Raw genomic sequence first — 19718 nt, 5'->3', positions numbered from 1 at the left:
TGCGTGATTTTAAAGTTGCGCTGGGGTCGTGGGCGAGTCTTTCATAGTTCTTGGTGTCGTTGAGTAATCGGTCACATTCCTGATGGTAGTCTTCTTTGTTGAGTATGACAGTCTCTCCACCTTTGTCAGCTGGTTTTATTATGATATTGGTGTTAGACTTCAGGGACTGCAGAGCTAGGCGTTCGGATTGGTTAGTATTTTGATATGTATTCGGTTCTTCCAATGCTTCGATCTCTTTAAACACAGTTTGTTCGTACACGAGTATCTCTGGTGGTACGGCACTGGGTGGTGGTTCCATATCAGATTGGGGTGGGGAGTTTTCAAAGAAAGCCTTTAGCTTGAGCTTGTGAAAGAACTCTGCTAATTCGCAGTGCAGCCTGAATTTATCAAGTCTCGCTGTTGGTGCGTAGCCAAGTCCTTTCTCTAGGACTGCTTGTTCTGCTGATGTGAGGGCAATTGTGGAGAGATTGGTCACGAGGCTCATCGTGAGCTCGGGCCAGGCTGTTGGTCTCTCGTTTTGCTCCTCGTCAGGGCTCCTTGTTGTGGGTCGTCTTCCCAGTGTACCTGGTTTCCTCTGCGTCTCCTTCCACGTCCTCGTTGGTCTCTTCCTAAAAAAGGTTGCCGTTGGTTTTGGTACATATATGGCGTTGGTGGTCCAAAAGGCGTGTTCCAGCCATATCCAAACTGTGGGTGCATTTGTGGGTACATGGGGGGGTAATGTATGTTGGGTCCTGGTGGTCCTTGGATCCATGGTTGTTGCCAGCCCATGTTCCCTCCCCTTCCTTGTTGTCGTCTACGATAGCTGCCTGTGCTGGAGCCGCTACTGCCCGATGAATCGTTATCGGAGGATGCGCCTGATGTATCTGGTCTGTTTGAAGGTTTGTAGTCGGCTTCCGCATATGGGTAGGTCTTTGTGTAAGAGAATCTCTTCAGGTCTTTTTGAAATTTGTTTATCTTGGTTTGAGTGAGGCCCTCCTTATATTCGTTTATTTCTTTGTTCGTCTCATCAAGACGTTTCTTGAATGAGGAGAGTGTTGCTTTGAAGTGGGTCTCGGTAGCCTGGATCTCGATGAGAAATGTTTCAGAGAGGCGCTTAGCTGTCTGGATGATGATGATCATCCAATCATGTGTACATAGCCATGGTATTTGGGTCCAGTCTTTTTAGAAGGTGTGTCCTCTAGGAAAATCCGTGGGGCATTGGTGACAATTAGTCCCCTAGGTGCAGTATTGTTACGCAAGTACTCGGTTAGGATGACACCATGGAGTATTGTTCTGATGCGATTCCGCTTCTTTTCATTGAGGCTCTCCCAGTCTGCAGTTTGTGCAATGGAGGTTGCCATATTGAATTCTGCCAGTAGGGGAGGGTTGTCCAGAATGTTGTTGACATCGTCCAGAGTGAACTCTAAACATGGATTTTCTGCCATAATGTGTCAGCGTGCTTCTTAGGATGTAGAAAAGGGAGAAGAGTATCGGCTCTCACAGCTATGGTAATGTCAAAACAATGAGAGAGCAAGGGAAATAAAGGGGGGGAGGGGGTGCGTCCGTATCCCCAATGTAATAATAAACTAAACAATGATGGCCAAACCCACTATGTGTGTATGGTACAGTCACTTGTTGGCCAGTATTTGGACCCACTGGCTTTCTTTTAAAGACCTCTCACACACCAACCTAGTTGGTGTCATGCTTCATCATTGGGGTCCCAACCGAGTGGCCGAATGCCCCCCGGTTGTGCTACTAAGCCTGTTTACAGCGGAGCTGGTGTGGTGTGAGTGTGTGATTGACGTGAGATAAGTAAAAAATACCTCTGAGGATCCTTGCCCGTGAACTTTATTAGCAGCGGCTCAACAAGAGGGCCAGGAATCAGAACCATGAAGGATTGATTGAGACACAGGCGCGAGAACCAACCCCGCCACCACTCACGTGTGTGACCACAGACAACACCGTCTCCCAAAAAGTCTCACAGATTATTCTGAAGAACTGTAAAATATTGAAGACAGGCAATCTAAATTGGGACCCCCCCCCCCCCCCCCTCTCCAACAAGAGAGCCATATCTATAAAAGACACTGCAACAGAGACCAGCTAGCACTGTCCTTAATGCCTGGGGGCTCCCAGGTGTCATAGATGATGAAGCATGAATGATAAAGCATGACACCAACTAGGTTGGTGTGTGAGGGGTCTTTTAAAGAAACCCAGTGGGTCCAAATACTGCCCAACAATTGACTGTACCATACACACATAGTGGGTTTGTCCATCATTGTTTAGTTTGAGTTTGCATTTAGGCTGCAAGTATACATATTTGTTGAAACTTAATAATACAGTCATTTACAGTTGAATAGGACTCACAATTATGAGATTTTTAACTTTTGGCATTGTAAATGGCGATGCCTTTTATAATGTTAAAAGGCATTGTCATTTACAATACCAATAGGTCAAACTTTGGCAAAAGGAAGACCTATTGTATTGCAGAGCGCGGTATCCATGAAGTGGGTGCCGCTTTCACCATTAAAGTTAAAAAAAATGAAATGGAGCATGGTGTCCCTAAAGCTTGCACCGCGCTCAACATTATAGTTTTAAAAAAAATAAAACTGAGCGCGGTGTCCCTAAAGCAGGTTCCACGCTCAGCATGCAAGTTTATAAAAAAATAAATGAAAGATGAAAGATTTCATAGTGTCCCTTAAGCAGACGCTGCGTTCTTCTAAAAAGTCATTTAAAAAAAGCTTCCCTATTGTGCCGGGAATGCTGTGGGGGTAGAGGGCAGCCACTTTTAAAGTTAGAGCGGCAAGGTGCTACATACAAAACCGTCTGCCATTGTCCTGAGTGAGCGCACTGCAAATACAAAAAAGCATCCGCCAATGTCCCCATTAGCAAATAAAAAAAATAGTGCTTGTAGGAAAGTAGTACCCCCACTTTTTGCTGATGTCACGCTGTTTTTGGCCTAGTCTGACTGGGATCCTGCTATCCAGGACCCCAGTCTATCTGCTTTCTCCTGTAAATTGTTATGCATGTACTTTAGGTACACTCCAGATTGGATTTTGGGGTACCCTTATCAGTCCCTAGTATATGGTACACCATGTACCCAGGGCATAGGTACCCCAGAGGCCTCCCATGGGCTGAAGTAAGTATTATGCAACCCTTGAGAGGCCATCCAAATTGACACGACCAGCCTGCTACAGCAGACTGTGTAAGCTGGTGCTTGCACCCCATACTTAAGAAATAGGTTCACTATATCTATTTAAATCACTACACTTAAATACCTATCAGTCACCCCTATGGCAGCCTTAACAATCCTGAAGGTAGGGTGCTGGGTTTTACATGAGAGGGTGCCTCTGCATGAGCAGAGCCTCTCTGCAGCCTTCGGAGGCCATTCTCCGGGTTTGTCTGTGATGCAGCCAGACATATATGTTTAAGTGAATTATAACCTCGCGGTAAATGCTAACTTTAAAACTGCTGCTTAGAAACATGTTGTGTTTGGTATCAAACACCTTGGAATCATACCTCCCCGCCAGTAACTGGCGGGGAAGGTATGATTCCACCCTTCTAAAGGGACATATGTGGGTCACCGGTACCACTCGGTCCTGAAGAAAACCCCCCCTATAATTACTCTTGAGGGCTGAAACATGTAGACCAATCACATAGACAACTAAAAGACAATAACTTATTTTTTCAGTTGCACCACACATACTTTTAATCATATCCTGAGCCGCCGCTAATAAAGTTCACAGGCAAGGATCCTCAGAGGTATTTTTAACTTAACTCACGTCACATCACACACTCACACCACACCAGCTCCGCTGTAAACAGGCGTCGTCCACAACCGGGGGGCATTCGGCCTCCCGTTTGGGACCCCAATGATGAAGCATGACACCAACTAGGTTGGTGTGTGAGGGGTCTTTTAAAGAAACCCAGTGGGTCCAAATACTGCCCAACAAGTGACTGTACCATACACACATAGTGGGTTCGTCCATCATTGTTTAGTTTATTATTACATTGAGGATACGGACTCACCCCCCCTTTATTTCCCTTGCTCTCTCATTGTTTTGACATGATTGCAAATGCAGACATTATGGATGGCACAACAAGGCTCCGACAGAATGAGCCTTTCATTAAGTGGTCCATGCCTATGGTGCTCTTGGTTTTTTGCTTATCTAAAAAGCTACTGCTCTAGGAAACAATCAGTGTTGAGGACTGAAAAGCTAAATGTGCAACGTTTACACAGTGGTTAACGTGGTGTAGATCTGGTTCAGGGTGGTGCTAATTTTACCGGAGAAGCGAGCTAAGGATAGCGTGGTGAAATGATTTGTCCATGATCACACAGTTACGGAAGCTAGCGTCAGAACTGAGATTTAGTTATAGAGTGGATGTCTGTATAACCCCATTAACAGCGGTCTGGTTAATTGCAATGTGTGCGGTAATTCTTGTTACTTCGCCATTTATCTGACCGCTCATAATGAGGGCTAAAGACTAAATCTGCTCTTCAATCAGCAGGGTATATAAATCAACAACAAGTAGCTCGTGTTGTTTCAGCCTTCCTCCACGTATAGCTAACAGTATATTGCATTCTGGGAAATTTAGTTTTCCTATGAACATTGGAAGTATGGTCTCGAAAATCACAGACCGTGGGACTCAGGCGCGCAACGCCCATTGGGCGGAAAGGGCTCTCCCCCTACTGTGGGTCAGCCCAGGCTGAGACAGCTTTCCGGGCACGGACACAGCCACACCCGAGTACTTCACAGGTCTTTAAAAGACCATTTGCTTGTTAATGTCTTGTTACTTACCGGTAATCTTCATTACCTCGATTAGGGTCCTCCCGGTCCCAGTCCTTACCAAGTGAGGCAGTCCTGCCTCCACCCAGCCAATCACAACACAGGAATTTAAAGTTTACATAAGCCCCTCTCACCTACCGCCATGACTGTTATCAACAAGACGCCGACACAAACACAGCGGGAGGGAGGGAGGGAAGAGGACTGGGACGGGGAGAACCCTAATCGGGGTAATGAAGATTACCGGTAAGTAACAAGATATTACCCTCTCATGGGTCTTCCCCGTCCCAGTCCTTACTACGCGAGGAACTCACAAGCAGAGAACGATGAAGAAAAAATGCAGGACACCAGGGATCCATGCCAAAGTACAAAACTTTAATCAATAAATGATCAATGAACAGCAGCGTTAAAGATGCCAATAGAAAAACTATCAGCAGAGGCATGTAAAACATCAAGCCGATAATGTCGCAAAAATGTGTGATGGGACTGCCAGGTGGCCGCCCTACAAATCTCCTGGATAGAGACCCCCGCCGCCTCAGCCCAGGAAGCAGACACAGAACGCGCTGAACGACCCTACACATGAGATGGAGGAGGCAGATCCAAAGACTTATAGGATCGGCAGACTGCCAAATGCACCCACCGACTGATCGTAGAAGTGGAAACCTTATTCCCCTTAGCCACACCTCCACAGGAGACAAATAGTGCAGGAGAAACTCGAAATTCCAGGGAACATTGGAGGTAAATCTGGAGAGCCCTGTGAACATCCAAAGAAGGGGGAACCAGGGAACCACCCTCAGCAGGCAAATCAGGAAGAATCACCTTCTGCTGCAAATGGGAAGAAATCTTAGGCAGAAAGGCCGGATCAAGCCGCAAAACAACCCGATCCTGCAAGAACTGCAAATAGGGAAAATAAATGAGCAAGGCACCCAACTCCCCTAACCTACAAGCAGAGGTGATGGCCAGCAAAAAAACCACCTTAGCGGACAACCACAACAAGTCCGCTTCCAACAAGGGCTCAAAAGGGGGCAACTGCAGACCCCGCAAAACAGTAGGCAAATCCCAAGAAGGAACGACAACAGGGGAGACTGGCCAACGAAGCCGAAAGCTCAGAAGAAGCCGACTCACCAAAGGGGCAAGAACCTCCAAAGACGCCCCAGGACCCCGACAAGCACGAACCGCCGCCCACTGAGCAGAAAAAGTGGAAGGGGAAAGGCCCTTCAAAACACCATCCCTGAGAAAATCCAACACCGAAGCAGGATCCCCCAGCACAGGATCCACCCCGTGGGAAGAACACCAAGAGACAAAAGAACCCCAATGACGAACATAGCACTGAAGGGTCGAAGGCCGACGTGACAACTGGATGTCACGAGCCACTGCAAAGGAACAGCCCAAAGACTCCAATGTCAACCGCCCAAGAGCCAAGCCATCAGCTGCAAACGACGAAGACAAGGCAGAGACAGGATCGGAAACTGAAGAGGAGCCGGACTCAAAGGAAGTCGGTCAAAACGACCCGCCGCCAGCCGCAACAGGAGAGGAAACCAAAGGCGGCAAGGCCAGAAAGGAGCAATCAACAGGACCAATACTCTCTCCCCCCAAATCTTCTGCAGCACCCTCGGGAGGAGGGGAATAGGAGGAAATGCATACAGAAGGCCCAAAGGCCAGGGAATCGACAGAGCAAGAGAGAGATGGTACAGAACTGAGGAAGGAAGATTGCGGCTCAAAGCGTCCGCATGAAAATTCAACTGTCCCAGAATGTACACTGCCCTCAAGGACAACAGATAAGATTTCGCCCAAGCACAAATCATGGAGGCCAGCAGGTTCAGGGACACGCACTTGGTCCCCTCTTGACGGTTCAAGTAACGAGCCACCTGACTGTCGGTACAAACCAATAGATTTGTCCCGTGGAGATGAACCTGAAAGAACAGCACCACCTCCCAGACGGCTGCCAACTCCCGCCAGGTCGAGGAGGAGCACTGTCCCACCGAGACCACTGACCCTTGGCTTCCAAGGACCCCAACGTTGGCCCCCCACCCCAAAGACTGGCATCTGTCGTCAACAAAAGAGGAGGCGGAAGACAAAACCGCACCCCCTTCTCCAGATTGGGAGTGTAAAGCCACCAGTCCTAGTCCTGAATTAGAGCAGGTGAGGGAGGAACCAGAGTCTTGTAATGCGCCCGGGAGGGGTCCCACCGAGCCAACAGATGAGTCACTAATGGCTTGAGATAGAGGCGAGCCCAAGGAACCACAGCAGTGGTCACAGCCATCAATCCCTGGACCAGCAATCAAACACAAGCCGGAGCAGAGGGACGACTCAACAGATCCCGCAACACACACTGCAGGGAAAAGATCAGAACAGGAGGGAGAAACACCGCCCCCAGAGAGGTGTCGAACAGACCCCCGATGAACTGAAGTCTCTGAACAGGATCCAGATGAAACTTTGCCAGATTCACCTTGAAACCCAGATCCTGGAACAGGGACAACGTAGCCTCCACTGCCAGAAGAGCCTTAGGAAAGGAGGAAGCAGAGATCAAACAATCATCAATATAGGGGAACACAGACGCTGAAAATCCCCCACAGCAGGAGCCAATACCTTGGTAAAAGTCCTGGGAGCAGTGGAGAGGTCGAATGTCAGAACATTAAACTGGAAATGTATCCCTTGGACCACAAACCTTAGGAACTGCTGACTGGCAGGATGGACTGGAACGTGAAAATAGGCATCTTCCAAGTGCAGAGAAGCCAAAAAATCGCCCATCTGGATAAGGGGAATGACGGACTGCAAGGTGACCATCCGAAAATGATCCAACCGCACCAGCTTGCTCAGGGAACGGAGATTCAGTATCGGGCGGAGGGAACCATCCGGCTTTGGCACCAGAAACAGAGGAGAATAGAACCCCAGGCCCACTTCCTCCACTGGAACCGGCACAATCGCCCCTTTCTGCAATAACATGGCGACGCCGGACAGCATGGCAGACCGCCGCACGGGATCTCTTGACAACAGGGTAACCAGAAAACAATCCAGAGGGGGGCCCGGAAGGGAATCCAGTAACCCATCCTGATGACAGACAACACCCACTGGTCAGAAACCAGAGCTGACCAACGGTCCAGAAACTAACGGAGGCGAGCCCCCACAATGGCATAGTCACTTCTGTCCCACACCAGAGGGATTCAGCTGCTGCTGCTGAGGCTGGGACTTATAATGGAACGTGGCACCCCGACCACGGGCCCGACCACGAAAGGGCTGAGAAGACAAAGCTCCCTGAAAACCCTGCTTCTGGAAAAAGGACTTTTTCTTTGGTGCAGGCTGAAAAGGTTTCAACAACTTCTTCTCCTCCACAGAGCGCTGTACCCTCGCATTCAAAGCGTCCCCGAAAAGACGGGGAACCTCAAAAGGCAGCTTATGGACCAAAGCCTTCTGCGCAGCCTCAAGCCGCGAGGGTTCAGTCCAGAGAGACCTCCTACAAGTCACAGCTGCCCCAGCAGCAGAAGAGAAAGCCCACAAAGAATCAAAAGTGACATCCGAGAGGAACTGCGCCAAGACCTCCATCTGAGCCAACACAGGAGTAGGGTCCCCCTGATCCTGAAGACAGTCAAACAGCTGCTCAAAATCCTTCAGCAGGACCTGCGAGGCATAAGCTGCATAATTGCTAGCACGCACCACAAAGTGAGAAGCGGCGTAAGAACGTTTGAGAGCAGACTCCACCTTACGCTCCACCAGATCCGTCAGGGAAGCCTCCTCCGAGGACAAAGAGGAAGAGGAGGCGGAAGCCATAGATGACAAAAGAGAATTAACTTTCGGAATCGCAGGAAACTGGGAGTCAAAGTCTGCCAGCCGATACCGCTTCCCCAGAAAACGTGGAATACCCTGCTTATCCACCTCAAGCCACTCTTTAGTCAGGATATCCTTCAAGACCTCATGGAAGGGAAGGTCATCCACCACAGAGGAACTGTACTGTGCGTAAAACCCCTCATCAGCCTGAGTTTTAGGGTTAAAACCAAGCACATCCCGAATCTGGACCAGCATATCAGAGAAAGCCTTGCCCTGGACGTACTTCCCCTTAGGGGAAATGTCCATGTCCTCCTCATCATCCTTCGCCCTCTTCGCCGCAGGCTCCAGCAGCGCAGACTGGACAGCTGCATTTATCAACTCTTGTAAATTAGCCCTAGAATTCTGCAAAATGTCATCCTCCTGCAGATCCAGGACGTTATGCTTCCTGGAAACCGCCTTAGTACGCACAGGTGAAGAAGCCCCCTCGCTCATAGTGAGCAAACCAGAGTAAACCAAACAAGAACTCACCACACAACAAAGGAAGTGCCCAGCAACCTCCATTAAATACTGCTCCCAAACACCAAGTCCCGCAACGTGAGACCAGAAAATGACAATAAAAAATGGCAGCCCTGTAGTCTCCACCCAGAGCCACCTAACAGAACATGGCCGCGGGGGCCAAATGCTGCACTAAAGCACCAGCGCCGGAACGACCTGGGCCAGGACACCAGAAGAGCTCCCCGCCCCAGCCCAGCACATGACCGGGGAACGCCCTGACCCCACAACAAGAGCGCGGCCGACCGGAGGACCGGAGCAGCTGCGCCGTGAAAAATGACATTAAATAAGAAGCACAAGAAAGATGAAAAAGAAAACACTCATGACACCGCCAAAACCAAAAGAAACAGGAATGAGAGACAGGAACCGGGAGCACCAGCGTTCCGACTGCCGTCGGAGCAGGAAAAAAACAGGCATGGCGGTAGGTGGGAGGGGCTTATGTAAACTTTAAATTCTGGCGTTGTGATTGGCTGGGTGGAGGCAGGACTGCCTCACGTAGCAAGGACTGGGACGGGGAGGACCCATGAGGGGGTAATGAGGCTTTGTTGTTTTTTCTCCCCTTCTTAGAGCCCCTGCATCACCACTCGGACTATCGCTGGAAGAATTAGCCCCTCCCCCAAACGGCTCTAGTTGCGCCTCTGGTGGGACTCGTTGCTGTGGATGTCATACATACCAAGGCCTTGCTTCGCTGCTGAGGCAGAGGAGATGGAAACTTATATGCACTGTCACATAAAAACTCTAGAATCGCACCAACCAGCACCTGGAGTGGAGAGCACAACGGATGCCATGGAACAAAGGCTTCTGACCACAGCTGGGTCCAACCATCACACCAACCCATAGCCATTTTTCATACCATTTCAGGTTACACCAGCAGGAAACCGGATTGATTCTGAGATGACATTTTGTTTTATTTTGGCTGATTTTCGATTCATTAATCGTAATTGTCGTGAGATTAAAAATGAAGGGGCATATTTAGAAGGGCCATATCTCCGCTTTTTTGGCTTTCAAAGGCAAAAAAGCAGAGATAAAAATAGCGCCCTATTTACAAGAAGGTGATAACATGCATTAGCGCATGTTAGCACCCTTTTACCCGACGGCTCCCTTTGCATCTCTAATGAGATGCAAAGTGGGCTTCACTGGGCAGTACAACCTTGTAAATATCGCTGATGTACACATCGCAATATTTACAAGGCTGCCCATGCATTTTAGCAGATGTTAGTTTTTGGAGAAAACAGCTGTTTTCTCCAAGAACTAACGTCTGCTAAAATGCAGACTTAGCTATACTTACCATTGGGGTGGATTATGTCGTATCAGCAAAGTTATCGTCGTTTTCCATGGAACATTGCTGGAAAACCAGCGATGTTCCATGAAAAACATCGCTATCGCTGGGAAATTATCGCCATTGCGCTATGCATAGTTAATACAACGCTAGCATGGCGATAATTTCCTGCGATAGCCAGCTATAAAAATGTTCTCGCTAAGAGCGGCCAGCGATAATTATCGCTGCCGCTTGTTAATATGCCCCCAAAGAAGTTAAATGTTTACAAACTGTGCTACTTTGGAAAATGCCTGGGTTGATATATATTTCATGCGTTTTTCGAGGCTGCGACTATCTGGGGTTTTGCATACACGTCCCTCGGCCAGCAGATGATGTTGTTTTGCATCGAACTGAGGGGCATATTAGCAAGGGCTTCATCGCCACTTTAGCTGCACTTTTAGCCGCTAAAGAGGCGATTTTTTTATCGCCCTATTAGCAAGCTGTCGCTAACAGCAGTTAGCGGCAGCTTTCAGGGGATAGCGACCGGTTTGGGGCCCGCTTTGCATGTCAGCGATATTTATCGCTAATGACATGCAAAGGGGGCGTACCCAAACTGTTAGCGACTGAAAGCAGTCGCTAACACAGCTATCGCCTATTAGCAACACAGGCTGTGCGATAAAAAAAGTCGAGCTAAGCGCGATTATCGCCAGAATCTAACACCTGCTCAAAACATTACTTACCTGTGTCATCAATGGGAGGTGGATTGTCAGGTTAGGTCCCCATTGGCGTTAGTGCGTGAATATCACTGGATTTAAAGCGATATTCACGCATTTAGCTGCTATCGCTGGGTATTTTATCGCATTAGAGATAAACGTTGCTAATAGCGTGTTATCGCTGCGATAATATCCGGCGATAGGCGGCGATAAAATAAAACGCGTTAAGCGCGTTTTGCGGAAAATACCGAATGTCCTTGCTAATATGCCCCTGACTGTTTTGTCGGAACCAGAGGCGCACCAGCATGACCAGCTGTGAAAAGGAGCGAGGCAGGATATTCTGTCATAAGGCTGCAAGTCTGCAGGGCTGCGAGGAAACTTCGCGAGATCCTCTTTTTCTGTTCTAAGATAACTGTATGAAACAAAAGAGCATCATTCAGTAAAGCATCTTCAATTAGGGTGACCAACCGTCCGTAAATTTCACGGACAGTCCGTAATTTCGGCCGACTGTCCGTTGTCCGTGAAGGATTCTTTAACGGACGCCATTTGTCCATAATTTTAACCGGGCACCGGTCGCACCACCCTAAGCCGGCACAGCTTCCACACACCTCCCTGCTTGACTCCAATGCTGTTGAGGTCGGGTGTAACAGACTCCGACGCAGCACCAAATCTCAGTTACCCAGCAGCATTGGAGAGGAACAGCGGGATGGCAACCCTCACACCTTCAGCCCTTGATGAGCTGTCAAGAGGTGCTTGAAGGTGACTGAGAGGGAGGGGCTGACGCTTCAGGGGCATCTATTCAGATGCAAACAGCCCTGAATGCGCCATGTCTCTGCAATTTAGAGGGGCCTCACACATTCCCTTCCTACCCAGGGCCCCAAAAATCGTAGAACAGGCCCTGATTACACCGAGGCAGCACATGGTTCTCTTCACAGAGCTTAATTACTGTCACTAAATTGTAAGCAAACCTCGGTTATTCAAACATGCAGTCTATAATGTAATCAAATAAAGAAATGGCACAAACCCACCCACACTGATTAACAAAGTATGGAGGACAATCAGTTAAATCAGTTCTCTTGGAGTTTCTCTTTTAAGTACTGTACATCACAGTGGGGGATGGCAAAACGAACATTTTGGAAAGAGAGCCCGTCTTCTTGCTGTCTTGCCCAGGAGGGGTTGAGGAGCCCTACCCCACCCTGGAAGAGACCAAGATGATACTACAATACTGCTTGCCCACCCTCTGGTGGATCCTGTTCCCCCTCCCGTGATGGCTCCTGCTCCCCCAGTGATGGTTCCCGACCCCTTCCCTCCCCCCCCCCCCAAATGTGGTGACTCCTGTCCCAGTCCTGGAATGGTTCCTGCAGCGAGGGTGAAGTTCTTGATGGGCCTCTTCTCAAAAAGGCTCAGCTCAAAATTAATATGAAAAGGTGGGCGAGTGAGTAAATGAAGGGATGGGTGGATGGCTAGATGAATTAGGGAAAGGGTGAATGGATGAATGAAAGATTGAATAGATGGATAATGAGAGAGGATGGATGGATTGATGAGTGAGTGGAAGTATGGATGAGAGAAAAGGTAAATAGCTGGATGTATGGGTGGAAGGGTAGCTGGATGGGTAAAAGGGTGGATGGATGAGTGAAAGGATGGATGAGTGAAAGGATGGATGAGTGAAAAGGTGGATGAGTGAAAAGGTGGATGATGAGTGAGTGGGTGGATGGATGAGTGAAATGATGGATGGATTGATGAATTGATAAGTGCAAGGGTGAATGGATGGAGGGATGAGTGAAAGGGTGGATGTAAGGATGGATGAGTGAGTGAAAGGGAGGGTAGATGGACAAAAGGATGAATAGATGAGTGAAAGGATAGATGGATGAGAGAAAAGATGGATGAGTGATAGGGTCAATGGAGGGATTCATGAGTGGATAAGTAGATGGATGGGTGGGTGGATGGATGGAAGGAAGGATGGCTAAGTGAAAGGGTCGATGGAGAGAGAAAGGGAGGATGGATGGATGACTGAAAGGGTGGATGGGTGGAACGATGGGTGCTGGGTGGATGGATGAGTAAGTGAAAGGATGGCTGGATGGGTGAAAGGGTAAATGGCTGGATGGATGAGTGAATGGATGGGTAGAAGAGTGGATGGATGAGTGTACAGAGGGATAGGGTGAAAGGGTGTATGGATGAGTGAAAGGATGGATGAAGGGATGGATGAGTGAAATGATATATGGAAGGATACATGATGGATAGGTCTGCAAATGGTTGACTATCTTTGGATATGGCTGGGCTTACTTATATACTATTGCATGACCTCCTCTGATGTGTCTGTAGATCGTACCTATTGTCCTGAAGTTTTGTCCTGAATTTTGACCTCCTGTCCTGAATTTGTGTCCTGAATTTTGACCCTTTGTCCTGAATTTTTACATTCACCGTCCTGAATGTGCACCAATGTCAGTTGGTCACCCTATCTTCAATACGAAAAATGTATGAGCATTTTCGACTCTGTTTTATGGACCAAACCTCCGTGTCCTTCAATCTTTATATCCCTTGATGTAGCCTGAGGATGACGTCGTTGCACTGTACATCACTTTGCCGCATGTATATATGTATGTGGCTTGTTTATATTTCGATCCTAGCCAAAAAGCAGAGGAGCGCCATACACGGTCTGAGGAAAAGATAGTCAATGAGTGAGTGGAGGCGAAGCTGGCTTTCGTGAGAAGAGATAAACTATTTACTATGCTGTGATGTATTGAAGTGTGCACAGAAACAAGTGCATGGGTGTATATTAGGATGGTAATATGCAAAGTAGATGCATGTGATGGCAGGAAATGAAGATGCACTGTAGAGAGATTGATAGACAAATTGTTTGTGATACCACAGATGCCTAGATACCATAAAAACATGATTTTGGAATAAAGTTGGAGATGAGAAACCCACCACATTTGCTCAAGGCACTGCGGGGGCCCTCAGGATCTAAACCACAGATGTGGTGGGTGCAAGAAGGCAATAGTGTGGCATTAGGCTAGTTTAATCAGTTGTTTCTTCTGGCACTGTAGTATGCGACTAAACATATTATATATCACCTTGGATGTGCAAAGCGCGAGCCCCGCTTAAGGTTAAACCATGAACTGACTGGAGCTCACACAAAGTTCTTTAGGAGTTTTTGGAAGCATGTGAAGAGCTTAGGCTGGGAATTGCTCCTCCTGTAGTGTGTCACGTGACCTACTCATCCGTCTTTCATTTGACGGTCGCAGTGACAGGGGCTCAACAAGCATTTGCAATGCAGTAGGTCTCGCAATTGCGAGATTTTGAGCTATTGGCATTGTGAATAGCAATGCCTATTATTTATATGTTTAAAAAACAACACTGAATAAAGGGCATTGTATTTTTCAATACCAATAGATCAAAGTTTCTAAAGTGCAAGACTTATTGCATTGCAAATGAGTGTTTCTTGTCTGCAATAACGGTTAGACAGTCCAGTGGGTAAGAGGGCAGACATAGCTCCTTTGATGCAAATAGGAGCATATTGCTGCTACCGGGATAACATAACACCCCTTGGAAAACTGGCACAGTAAAAGAGATTTTACTTACCAGAAAAAAACATGAGCAGCTGCAGCTAGGCTTGTCTGAAGACATACTGGAAAAGGAAAAAATTGTACTGACACTCATGTTCATGAGGACAGTTTGGTGTGATTTAGATGGAGCCCTTTATGGCCACTGTGAGGCGCCCTGTTTTGAGTAGGTGCAGCACGTGCTGCTGAACTGACCTGCGAGGGCCACCGGTGTATGTATAAACAGTGGCCATACTGAAATGTTTTTTCTGCCTTCTATATAGCTAGCCAACGCCATTGAATTTGCCAGTGCTTATTATCCAATTCAACAAGCATTAGAGAAGCCAAAGCACAACTATCAGCCAGCAGCGGACATCAAGCCCAGAGAGCAGAAACAACAAAGGGGGTCATAATAATCAGGGGAGCAGTGGAGAAGTTGCCACAAGGGACTACTTAAAGCGCCATGTAACCTTTTGGGAAATGCTTGGCTTTAAGAACAGCCCACTTAATCAGTGGCAACTAGTAAGAAAAAATGCCAACAGCCAATGGCTGATGAGGGCTGGCCATAAACCCACTTTCTTTGTACTGTATATATGTGTGTATGCTTGGGGCAGATTTAAAAGCCCCTTGCGCCACTTTCACTTTTGCGTCACTTTTCCCATGTTAAAAGTGACGCAAAAGTGGCGCAAGGGGCTTGTAAATCTGCCCCATGGTGTGTACACCGGTGGTAACATAAGGTCCCCGAGCTTTCTGACAGAGATGTGTACCTAGAGGAAAGAGAGGGCATCAACAGCAAACTGTCATTTATCCTGTTGCTCGGAAAATCCTGCCCCAAAAAATCCCCTGCTGACTTGCAGTGTTAAAAGGATCTACAATCTTACACAATTCCCCTATACTCCCATATACAATACATAACTGTACAAAACAAATATCTTTCGCACTGTACTTTACTAAAAATGGGCTCGGTGAAGGAAAAAATGTTAACGCTGCAGGTTCATATTTACATGAATCTTTCATAGGTTCATCCTGTGATATACTCCTTAGGATGAGTACCTTGAAGCAATGTGGAGGCAAAGCACGTTTGGCAGTAGTGAGCAGTGCTTGCTAAGCAGACAATCTGGAAGGCTAAACCCTTACTTAGCAGCTTCCTCGGCCTCAGACTATACGTCACTGTAATTATGCACATATAAAGCATATGTTTAATGCGAAAAAGCAGCTGAGTGGGGTTTCTTCGTGGGGTATGTAACGTGGGTGCTCAGATGAAAAAGAAGTGCAAACAGTTTCACATTTACACTTCAGAAAACTTGGTAAATCAATGTTCACTGCCTATTCTTGGCAATTAGAGAGAAAGGTGGTGGTGGAGGGGTTTGGGTGGTAGAAGCGGCAAAAGTTGAAAGAGAGGCTAGAGGAAGGCTGACATCAGGAAACTCCCCCTCAGGGCATCGGAGGAAGTTTGAAGCGTCAGTGATCCTAATACTAAGGGGCAGATTTACAATAACTGGCGCATCCCCGCATATCAGCAGGGATGCGGCAGTTATTTTGCATCACGGCAGACACATCGTACGCCGCCATGTATGCGCCGCATTTACAATGCGGCGCACCATGGGGCAAGAATAGACAGATGCGTGACGCATTGCTGGAGTCGCGTCGCAAGCGTGACGCAGCTCCAGCAAGGCTCATGGTGCCCCTATGCCTAACATGCTGCGTCAATCCTTACGCCTGCTTCAAGCAGGCGCAGGGTTTTGACGCAGCATTGCCGTAAAAGTGACTGAGTGCAATCTTGTAGATTTCACTCAGCCACTTTTAGGAGGCGTTCCTGCGCCGGAACGCCCACATGTGGCGCAGGGCTTTACAACGTGACGCATCTCCCTAGATGCGTTACGTTGTAAATACCCCGCAGCATGGCGCTGGCTTTGCGCCGCCGCTGCATCACAAAAGTGACGCAATGGCGGCGCAAATGTGGCGTGCGGGGCTTGTCAATCTGCCCCTCCAAGTTCTAGAACACACTTTTCTGCGATTAAAATTATGCCGCTAGCTGCTCTACTTTACAGTTGAAATTAGCAAATATTATTAGGCGAGGCCCACACATTAACTTCCTAGAGCAGGGCTGCACTGGAAGCCGAAAGCTGCCCTGGCAAAAATGCCCAAACCACACTGCAGGAGGCCATGCGTTAAATGGGGCCACTGGGGCATGACGGCAGACCTACTCATAATGCAGGCTCCAGCCAGCCGGCAGCCCTACTGGGGTAATTCCAGAGTGACAGAATGGCCAGCCCAGCCTTCACAAAGAACCACATTTATGCAGGAAAATATCATGGTAGTTAACAAATTAACCCCTTGTGCTAAGACTTTACTGTGTAAAGACTGCTCAGCAGGAGGTAGGCGAACCCTTGCAAGCTCGAGCCTGGCTCGAGCCACCTGCCTGGTTCTGGCTCAAGCCGCATGCCTGGTTCTGACTCCGCTCAGGGTCCTCTTAGACCCTTGAGGCCAAAATATGCAGATCCTGGCCCCTCCCACAGCGACCCCTTATTCGCCGGTTTGCTATGTTCACCAGCACCATAATGGCCATGTTTGCACACTTCTTTTGACTTTTGACTGAAATGTATCTAGCATCTTATTGCAGATGTAAGATACATTTCAGACAAAGGGAAAATAGTGCCCATCTCGAGTTCTTTCCAGCTGTCGAGTTTGGAACTGGAGAACCAGGTTCAAGTCCTGACATCCTGTGATTCTGAGCAATCACTTAACTTTAAAAAAATTATGTGACCATATGTAATGTAAATAAATGATGTTCATGTGAAGCGCTCCATTAGGGTTATATGAAGTTAAAGACGTCTTCAACATTTACTGCCCTCTCTATGCCGTCAATGTCAGACTTCGGAGATTCTAATCACACCGTGCCTGTGCCTCCCGGAGATGCACCCTCCAGGGGTTGGCTCCATGTACTTTGCAAGGGGGCCCCCTCAAGTTTCTCTGAGACACTGCTTAAATGCATCATTCGGGAGTCGCACAATCAGTTTGTCATAGCACCTTGACTTAATATTCAAAAGATTTCCTTCTCTCACTCGAAACATCACCAACATAATATTTTTAAGACGCTCTCTCTGTGTATACGTTTATTTCAGAATGTCAACCCAAAGCACACCTTAGGTTTAAGCCAAGCTTAAACTTACTACACAGATGACTACAAAAGGTGTACGTGTGCAGACTATGAACCTAGACGTAAAAAATAACAATATAAACCTTACCATGCTGTGACAGGATCACGAGCCAGAATGCAAGTACGCGGCAGTAAAATGAAGCCGACGGTCCGCAGTCCTTTGCGCGGAGCCCCTTTCGGAGGGCACCCATTGCTGCACGGGAGAGCGCCTGAGTGTGGCACCTGCGCCGCCGCCACGCGCTGCACCTCGCGCGCATTTGCATGAAGAAGCAGAGAGAAAAGACGGACGAGCAAGGGCAGGTAGGGGCTTAACAGAGGAAGCCGCACACCTCTTCTATGGGAGATACAACTGCAGCTCACTGATCCCGGTTTAAACAGGGAACTAAAACGCTGGCAGCTTCAAAAGCCCTGTTAACATACACAGAAGTGCAGCAAAAACTTATTTGAAGGGAGAACTCATTTTCCTTAGAGACACAATGTTGTAAGAGGTATTTTTTTTCTTCTGTAAACATATAGCCGGTTAATTAGTGTTTAGCCCTCATTGTGACTCGCAAGAACATGTATCAGTAAATTGTGACTAGGGCAGGGTAACATTTTCATTACAACACCAGCATAATATCAAATAATTTCCAGAATTTCGCATTAAGCTCGTTAGGTGGAATGCATAAAATTGTGCCATTATGCCACGTAATTTCACGTTCCTTCAGGGAAAAATTCTACTATGGGAACACAAGTGGCGTTAGGGAGGCGCAACGAGAAGAAATATCATTCTGCAGCACATATAGAAAGAGGAAAACACCTCTTGGGATTGTTTTTGTGCAGGAAGATGTCCCTTCCTGCACAAAAACAATCACCCCTACAATGCAGACACCCTTGGGCCATGGCGCAAGGGTGCCTGCATTGGCATAAGGCAGCTCATTGTGCGCCAGTGCAGGGAAAAAGGACAGAAATGCACCGTATCCTATAGATATTTGTTACAGCAAATAAATGATGGACGGAATGCTAACAATGCAAACATTCTACCCAGTCAAAAGATCTGGGTTAAATCCATCGTTCTTTTGCCCACTACGCCACCCTGGTTTGGACCCAGCCATATGCAAATCAGTCTTGACCCTGTGCCCCATGGGAACAGTCCAGACCAAACTGCCAGGCCAGGTCCTCCCTGGACCGGAAACAAGCATCCTGTGACAGGTTTCAGGGTATGACAGGGGGCGTGGCCAGCGGCCATGAGGGCTACTTTAAAGCCAAAGCTCTGTTCTCAACCCGCGCATGTAAATCCGGAACGAAGATTGGACGCACTAAAAACCAACCAAAAGTACAAATCCCGCAATCGGAATGTCTGAGGCGCTCGCAGCACTCAACATCTCTTTTTCAAATTATTGGCGAGCCGACATACAAACCAAAACACTACTGAGCAACCAAGAGCTAAGATGGCACCTGGAAGATATCGAGCCAACAACCGGAGATCCTAGAATGGAAGCCACGACACCGCTGGTTTCAGCCTCGACAGTGGCGCTGTTTGACCACCCCGTGGGGGCCCCTGTCTCCATTCCAAGGTACAGTGCTGGTGAAGTCTGCCCTTGCGGAGGACCTGCCTGCTCGCGTCATCCCGACGAGGCGGACTCAGCCGGTGGGGGAGGGGCCCGGCATATTGCGTCTGCAGCCTTTCCTCTGCCGAGAACACCTGGGAGACTGGGGCCTCGGCAGGGGACTCTGTGAACCTTGAACCTGGGTATACACCCTGCGGAGTTGCATTTACCCAGCAAACACACTTCTCAATACATTGGAGGTTTTTCTGAGCTTACTGAGCTTCTAATACAATGAATGATGGCCAGCAATTGTGACTTGAACATCCCGTAGTATAGAACAATCGCGACCGGAACAGGACTAAACAATGGTACAGACCCTTTACTAATAGCGCGACCACAGACGCATTCAGGGGGGCACGATCCAACAAAAATGAGTGTT

General features: G+C 48.1%; 1 protein-coding gene across 1 annotated transcript in view; it reads right to left on the bottom strand.

The window, feature by feature from the left end:
• The window catches only part of LOC146866425 (uncharacterized), a 93719-nt gene extending 75774 nt beyond the window's left edge, over window positions 1-17945 (bottom strand). The window contains exon 1 of the mRNA XM_085640858.1: window positions 17839-17945. Within this exon, the coding sequence (XP_085496984.1) occupies window positions 17839-17941 (103 nt within the window). The 5' untranslated portion in view covers window positions 17942-17945. The remainder of the gene's footprint in view (window positions 1-17838) is intronic.
• Window positions 17946-19718: the final 1773 nt, after the last annotated feature.

This window comes from Triturus cristatus, chromosome 2_1 (genome assembly GCF_964204655.1).
Source record: "Triturus cristatus chromosome 2_1, aTriCri1.1, whole genome shotgun sequence".
NCBI classification, from domain to species: domain Eukaryota; kingdom Metazoa; phylum Chordata; class Amphibia; order Caudata; family Salamandridae; genus Triturus; species Triturus cristatus.
Note: the sequence above shows the minus strand (reverse complement) of the source record. Positions and strands in the feature narration are given on the sequence as shown.